The 6,506-nt window shown below is 33.5% G+C and overlaps 1 protein-coding gene across 4 annotated transcripts; it reads right to left on the bottom strand.

Annotated features, from left to right (window-relative positions):
- Nucleotides 1-1,358: 1,358 nt before the first annotated feature.
- Nucleotides 1,359-6,506, bottom strand: LOC7485299 (sister chromatid cohesion protein PDS5 homolog C). Of its 4 annotated transcripts, XR_008059594.1 has the most exons (12): nt 6,295-6,499; nt 5,283-5,486; nt 4,909-5,090; nt 4,217-4,343; nt 3,970-4,113; nt 3,716-3,892; nt 3,441-3,638; nt 3,017-3,256; nt 2,115-2,858; nt 1,891-2,034; nt 1,492-1,710; nt 1,359-1,451 (listed from the first exon to the last, which is right to left on the bottom strand). XR_008059594.1 is itself a non-coding variant. In XM_024604356.2 (11 exons), exons 1-11 carry the CDS (start codon nt 6,394-6,396, stop codon nt 1,582-1,584), a joined length of 2,391 nt encoding a protein of 796 aa, XP_024460124.1. In that variant the 5' UTR covers nt 6,397-6,499; the 3' UTR covers nt 1,359-1,581. The 4 variants fall into 4 exon arrangements, 2 of the variants coding, with proteins under 2 accessions (XP_024460124.1, XP_024460128.1); XM_024604356.2 differs by having other exon boundaries at nt 1,359-1,710; XR_008059595.1 differs by lacking the exon at nt 1,359-1,451 and having other exon boundaries at nt 1,561-1,710; nt 2,165-2,858; nt 6,295-6,506.

Genomic DNA, 6,506 nt, shown 5'->3' on the forward strand with positions numbered 1-6,506 from the left:
AAAAAGTTCTCCCTTCCCCTTCTCCCTTTTATTTAAGGTGACCGTTTCTCTCTTTACAAGAGAGGTCATTACTTTTTGTTATTCTATTATTATTATTTTAATTTTGTCTCTTATTTTTCTTAAATTCATTTTACTCCCCCATTTTAATTTCCATCTCTAACATTCGGCCCTAATCCTCTTTTCTTTAACCATTTCAGTCTTTCTTTCTTTTTTATTTTAGACCTTCTAAAAAAATACTATTTATATTGTATTATACTTCTTACAATAAAAGCATAGGGTTTTACAGAGTTCTTTGTGTGCAAATCAGCATAAGTATTTCTTGACAAACCCTTTTTAAATAGATGCATCATTACAATATCTTTATGGTGGAATTTATTGTTCTCATACTTCACACATGGACATCTAATTTCATTTGCACTAATATTCTTCATATTAAAAAGTACAAAATTAATAAAACTCGCAACTCTTTGAAGATAATCTTGCGTATACAACCATTCAAGTAAATCTCGATACATCTAAAAATAATTATTTATTCCTTATGAAATGTATATAGAATAATATTGATTTTATCAATTTCATAAAAAAATCAATTTTCCCAAAATTTCTAACTTAATAATATTTATAAAATGTTTTTGGTGCCCATTAAAATAACCCATTATATTTTTAATTATAACACATCTAAGTTACAAAATCAAATTCAATTTCATCAAATGAAATCAAAATCAGTTTCTTGTTATTATTAAAATGTGGACAACAAAACATTTTTTTTTCTTTTCCTTTTTCAGTGACCTTTTATCTTATCTCTCAATATACAAGGATCAAAGCACAAATAAAATACAATTTAGGACCTAAACATAAAAAATTTAAACAATAAAGATAAAATATAAATGTGAAATTTTAAAACATCAAGGATCAAAACTATAGTTTTCCGCATCTCTTCAACAGTAAAAATAAAACTTCTATTTTTTTAATTTTTATCCTTGTTCTTTTAATTTTTTTCTCAGCAATGAATTAATTTTATTTTATATAAAATTGGTCTTCAATTAACTGATAGAACACTCCTAAGAACCTCGAACACTCCTAAGAACCTCGCTTTTACAATAGAATGCAAATAAAAGCAGATAATAATATATAAATCGATACAAACATCAAGCAAGTGCAAGGATGAAATAGCAAAAAATACAAAAAGTAATGACAAAAAAAACACTGTAGTGCATAAAGTGTCATCTGGGTTCTGTTTTAGGTTTTTTTTTTTTTTTTGTAATTGTAATTTTAATGTAATGCTAATTTTGGCTAATGCCAAATGGTCTTCCAAAAAAGAAAAAAACGAATGGTAAAATGTTCGTATCTTTCAGACATAAAAAAGAAAAAAGAGATATATTAATATATGACAATAATAAATAAAAGTGAGTTTAAATAATAAGGCCCATGTTATCTCTCCCTACCAACACAGTACAGTTAGACACTATTTCATTTTGCTGCAGATCATGAAGTACAGTTAGACACTATTTCATTTTGCTGCAGATCATGAAGTACAGTTAGACACTATTTAATTTTGCTGCAGATCATGAACTGCAAGAGCTATATCGTAATTACCAACCCATCCTCCTCTTCATTTTGAGTTTTCTGCCTTTTTGTGCTCTTCACATTGGCTCCTCCTTGCAACCGAGTACTGTTCTTGACACCTTCACAATCCTTGCATTTCTTGATCTATATATCTCAGCAAGAAACAATTAAAACTTTGATTTTCTTTACATGGTAAATTGAAAAGAGAATGCAAGACGTAACTATAGTGACATTATTTTGAGCAATTATATAAAAGAGTTGTGGTTGGAATTGAATATTATGACTAGTTTTGACAAATCATTATTGCTTTTGCTGCCATATTACCTCATCAGGTTGCAGCTTGGCCAACACCTTTTGGATTGTATCGAATGACCTACTCTCATTCTTAGTATAATTGAGCACAGATGGATTTAGGTTTGTTGGAGGAGCTAGGACTTGCAACTTGCTGATCCGTTCCGTTGCCAGTGTCTAAGAAAAATTCAAAAGAAACATGTGAAATCCAAAAAATAACAATTACGCCTAACTTTTAGTCAATAATACCATTATACCTGCAACAATGGAACACATGCATTCAAGGACACGTAGAATTTGTTCTGACATGCCAACTTGCTTGCTGCTTTTTCTAGAGATATATGTAAATAGTCATATGCAGCCCGTCCCCAAGCATATGAGCCAAAATCATGTAGATTTTCCAGGAATTTGAGCGGCCACCAATATATATATTTGGAAGCGGATGGAAAGAAATATATATTGAACATGTATATAATGGATAGACGAAGGAAGTCCTCAGCTTCCCCTTTTCCATCGACACTCATCAGGTTTAGTTTTTGCAGAAGCAAACTTTCAGGTATCAAAAAGGAACTTTTGAGTTCTCCATCATCCTTTTCGTTACTGGCATCTGTTGACTTCTCTTTGATTCTTGCATTTCCATTCACTATTTCAAAGTACTTCCATATAATTTGAGTATCAATATGCCCTCCCAAAATATTCATGTCCACCCTTTTCCCTTCAAAGCTGAGTCCAATGCATTTCTCAATTTCTTTGCCACAGAACTTGAGTGACTGGCCTGCTACAATAAATGCATCCTTTTCAGAATCATAGCATTCAATAAGAGCTGCTGCCAGATTGCGATTAATGGGGCATCTAGGAATATCAAGGAAGGCAGAGAAGATTGAATTTTCAATTATGCTTCTCTTCTTCCCCTTTAAGTTTGAAAGAAACTCATGCATTTTCCGCTGACTGCACTTAGTGTCCATGGCTTGTTTTCCCTCAAACTTAAGTTCTCGTTTACCCTGCAAAAAGAAAAGGAAAAACTTTATTAAACAAGAATATCAGCAACAAAGAACTGCTCCAGTAAATCATGAGGCAAGAGAAATCACATTACAAAATACAATCAAGAGGCGAAGAAGGCAACATCAATTGGAATACTAAGCATCTGGTCTTTTCTTACCCTTTCTCTACTTCTCACACGCTCCCTTAGGAAATGTACACCTTCCTTTTGACTTTTCTTCTCTTTGAAAACCTTCTTTTTGGCCTTCTTGCCTTCCTCACTATGGTCCTCTTGAAAACCCTGCTCTTTACAACCTTCTTCTCTATTGATTTTCTCCTTTCTGTCTTCCTTGCTATTCTCCTCTCCAAAAACCTGCTTTTCGCTGCCTTCTTCTCCATCATTCTTCTCCTTCACAACTGGCTGTGAAGTAAATGCATTGTAAATCCAACTGGACTGTAAAACTCAAATGCCTTGCTTCACACTTATAAAGTAATTTAACAGAAAAATCACGCAGCCAGAAAAACTCTTCCCAGCAACTATGACAATGGTCACGTTACAAAATTTAGATTTCTAAGAAGCAAGGAAAAAATTGTGGAACGCTAACCTTCTGCTTCGTTTTGACCCCTTTTCTACTTCTCTTCTGTTTCATAAACTCCCTTAGGAAAATCTCACCTTCCTCTTTAAGTGTCTTCTCTTTGAAATCCTTTTCTTTGATCTTTCTGCTTTCCTCTCTATTCCCCTCTTTTTCAAAAACCTGATATCCACAGCCTTCTCCTCTATCACTGTTATCCTTCACAACTAGCTGCAAGGAGAATGTATGGTGAATCCTACTGATTAAAGTGATCCTATTTTCATGTGAAATGAGATAAATACAACAACCTCAGTATGACTTCCTGAATCCTGCAGCTTGCCCCTAATATGTGTCTGGCCACAATAATTTGCCTGAGGCACGTAGGGAGCATTTTCTTTGATCTTTCTGCTTTCCTCTCTATTCCCCTCTTCAAAAACCTGATATCCACAGCCTTCTCCTCTATCACTGTTATCCTTCACAACTAGCTGCAAGGAGAATGTATTGTGAATCCTACTGATTAAAGTGATCCTATTTTCATGTGAAATGAGATAAATACAACAACCTCAGTATGACTTCCTGAATCCTGCAGCTTGCCCCTAATATGTGTCTGGCCACAATAATTTGCCTGAGGCATGTAGGGAGCAAGCTTTGATCCACAATTTTCAAATATTCTCTCTCCAAGCTTTTGTGCAATAGGCAAAACATCCTGGTGAAAAAAGAAAAGAAAAAAATACCTAATCATTTAATAATAAAGCATCTATACGAGTTTGACAGGAAAAAAGAAAAAAAAAAGTTGATTATATATTCACCTGGTTTCTGTTTCTTATACAGTCCAAAAGGAGGTTGACAATCTCCAATGGGATCTCTTTAATTTCGTCCAAGATTATAATCATAATTAGCCCCATAGATGAATATACAATGTCAGGATGGTGTTCCCTAAAAAATGTGCACATTCAGTTCAACAATTATAATCCATGCTATGAAAAAGAAATGCATTATACACTTGTGAGTTACAATCTTTTCCATGAAACACTCAGATTTATTGGCATACTATCATACTTAAATAAAATCAAGCACATGCAACTGATACATTATTTCCCATGAAGGGGGAAAAACTCATTGATACTTTTGGAAATCTGCATATCTGCCTTTTTTGGTTCAGCAAGCATAGTACAACCGAAAGACGGACCAGAAGGTTTATAATAAAGGATACAATTCTTAAGTAACAGAAGCATGAAGAGTGACAAAAAAAAGCATTGCAATATGAATCATTGCCAACAAGCTATGCTTCATGAGTGGATTACTTAGTGTGTTCCAAAAACAGATGGAAAACAAAATAGCATTCAAGTCCTAATTATTTAAAACCAACTATATGTGACAAAATATAAAAGATCGAAGACCACCTGAACAAAAGCTGAAAAAGTAACAAAACTAATTTACTCGAGAATTAGCTGAGACAAGTTGACTGAAAAAGAAAAAATTTGCACTCGGTCAATCTCACCTTATATTTGTCAAAAAATGTTTAAACATCTCTATGATCAAGGAATAACATTGAAGATCCACCATCAAAACGCATGATCTGACATTTGCAAACTTTTCTAGAATCAAAACCCTTTTATGGTATGAAGGGCTTGAGGTGTCAGATATATTTTCAAATGAAGCTACAATCAGCTGTAAAATTTCCTGTAAAACAATCCAATGTTAGATAAAACACGTAAAAGCAAAGTACACATACACAAGACTATGAAAATTGAAAACACAGTCAGTTTAAAGTATCTTGGCGTATGCACAAGACTATGCAATTACAATCATGCACCAAATAAATTCTTAGTCCCTTTGGAAATAGAAACATGAGACACGTAAAGGGGTAGGTACCTTCATTTGTTCATCATCATATGAAAAAGTTTGTGCCGTTATTATTAAAATATGATTGAAGCATGATGCAACAGAAACTTTCACATCCACATCCGAATGATTCAAAAGTTCTTTGGCCATAAGTGCCTTCATTGCAAGCTCTACTGCCCTTTGCATTGATTTGGAAGGAGACTGATTCACTCTCTTTAAACAATCCTCAAGTTTCTAAGAAAAAGGAAAAGAAAACAAAAGGAAAATGAATGAGACAATGCATTTGCATCTGCATTTAAACAGAGAGAGACAAGAAGAATTGAGCTTAACAGATAGTAAATAGAGGGTAATAGATAAAACACTCCAACCGACATCTTCACCTCGGAGGTTGAGACATTTAACTTTTAAGTATTGTGTGACATTTCCCAGTACAAGTCGGATAATCAACAAGATTACTAGGAACCTCAGGTTGATCAAAATTATTGACAGTCAAATAACCAAAAGAAGTCCAAAACGTATTCTAGATTGCATTCAAACTGAATATTGGCATAACCACAGCAGGACAAACTTCAACCAATTCCATTTCAAGAACTTTATTTTACTTCAAGTTGGACTCAAAACCCAAAATTAAAGTGTACATGCAACATCAACCTCAGAACACCCTTGTAACTTTAAAAGAAATGCAGTGCAAAATTGGAAAAGAAAAGTTTATAATATCAACCAAACCAAAGCTTACAAGAAGATGCACCCGCACATTGAAGTCGAACCAAATTAATCTGATATAGTCACACCTAAGTTTCATTAAACAAACTAAAAAAAAAACACCTCCTAAAAAAGAGCAGACTCTAGCCGATTCAAGATAGTTGTAATTTATTTCCCACCCACATAACAAAATGTTGGCAGAAACAGAAAATTTAATTTAATAAAAAAGCTCAATTACTTAGAAAACAGAAACCCTAAAACACACCCTTTATTACTCCAAAAAAAAAATTACAGGAGAGAAAGAGTAAAGTGGAGAGATGATAAAAGGAAAAAAAATTACCTCAAGCAAAAGAAGGAGTTGTGAAACGGAAGATGGAGATGAAAGAAGTGCATATCCAGCCAACTTGATTTCATCTTCCAGCTCTTTTTCCTCTCTTTCCATTTCTCCTATCGCCTTTTCTGATTGCCTAGAAAAGGGTTACTAAAAGAAAACAAGAGAAGAAAGATAAAGAAACAGTGCCTGTAATAATAAAGCTTCTTTATAGTTTAAAA

Source organism: Populus trichocarpa, chromosome 6 (assembly GCF_000002775.5).
Source record: "Populus trichocarpa isolate Nisqually-1 chromosome 6, P.trichocarpa_v4.1, whole genome shotgun sequence".
In the NCBI taxonomy this organism is placed as follows: domain Eukaryota; kingdom Viridiplantae; phylum Streptophyta; class Magnoliopsida; order Malpighiales; family Salicaceae; genus Populus; species Populus trichocarpa.

What these genes read in the sequence shown, in the direction of transcription:
- LOC7485299 (XM_024604356.2), bottom strand. Translation starts at nt 6,396, where the DNA reads ATGGAAAGAGAGGAAAAAGAGCTGGAAGATGAAATCAAGTTGGCTGGA. An exon ending in CATGTGTTCCATTGTTGCAG is followed by an intron (nt 2,035 to 2,114) that starts GTATAATGGTAT and finishes AATTTTTCTTAG; the next exon opens with ACACTGGCAACGGAACGGAT. An exon ending in CCAAGCTGCAACCTGATGAG is followed by an intron (nt 1,711 to 1,890) that starts GTAATATGGCAG and finishes TGAGATATATAG; the next exon opens with ATCAAGAAATGCAAGGATTG.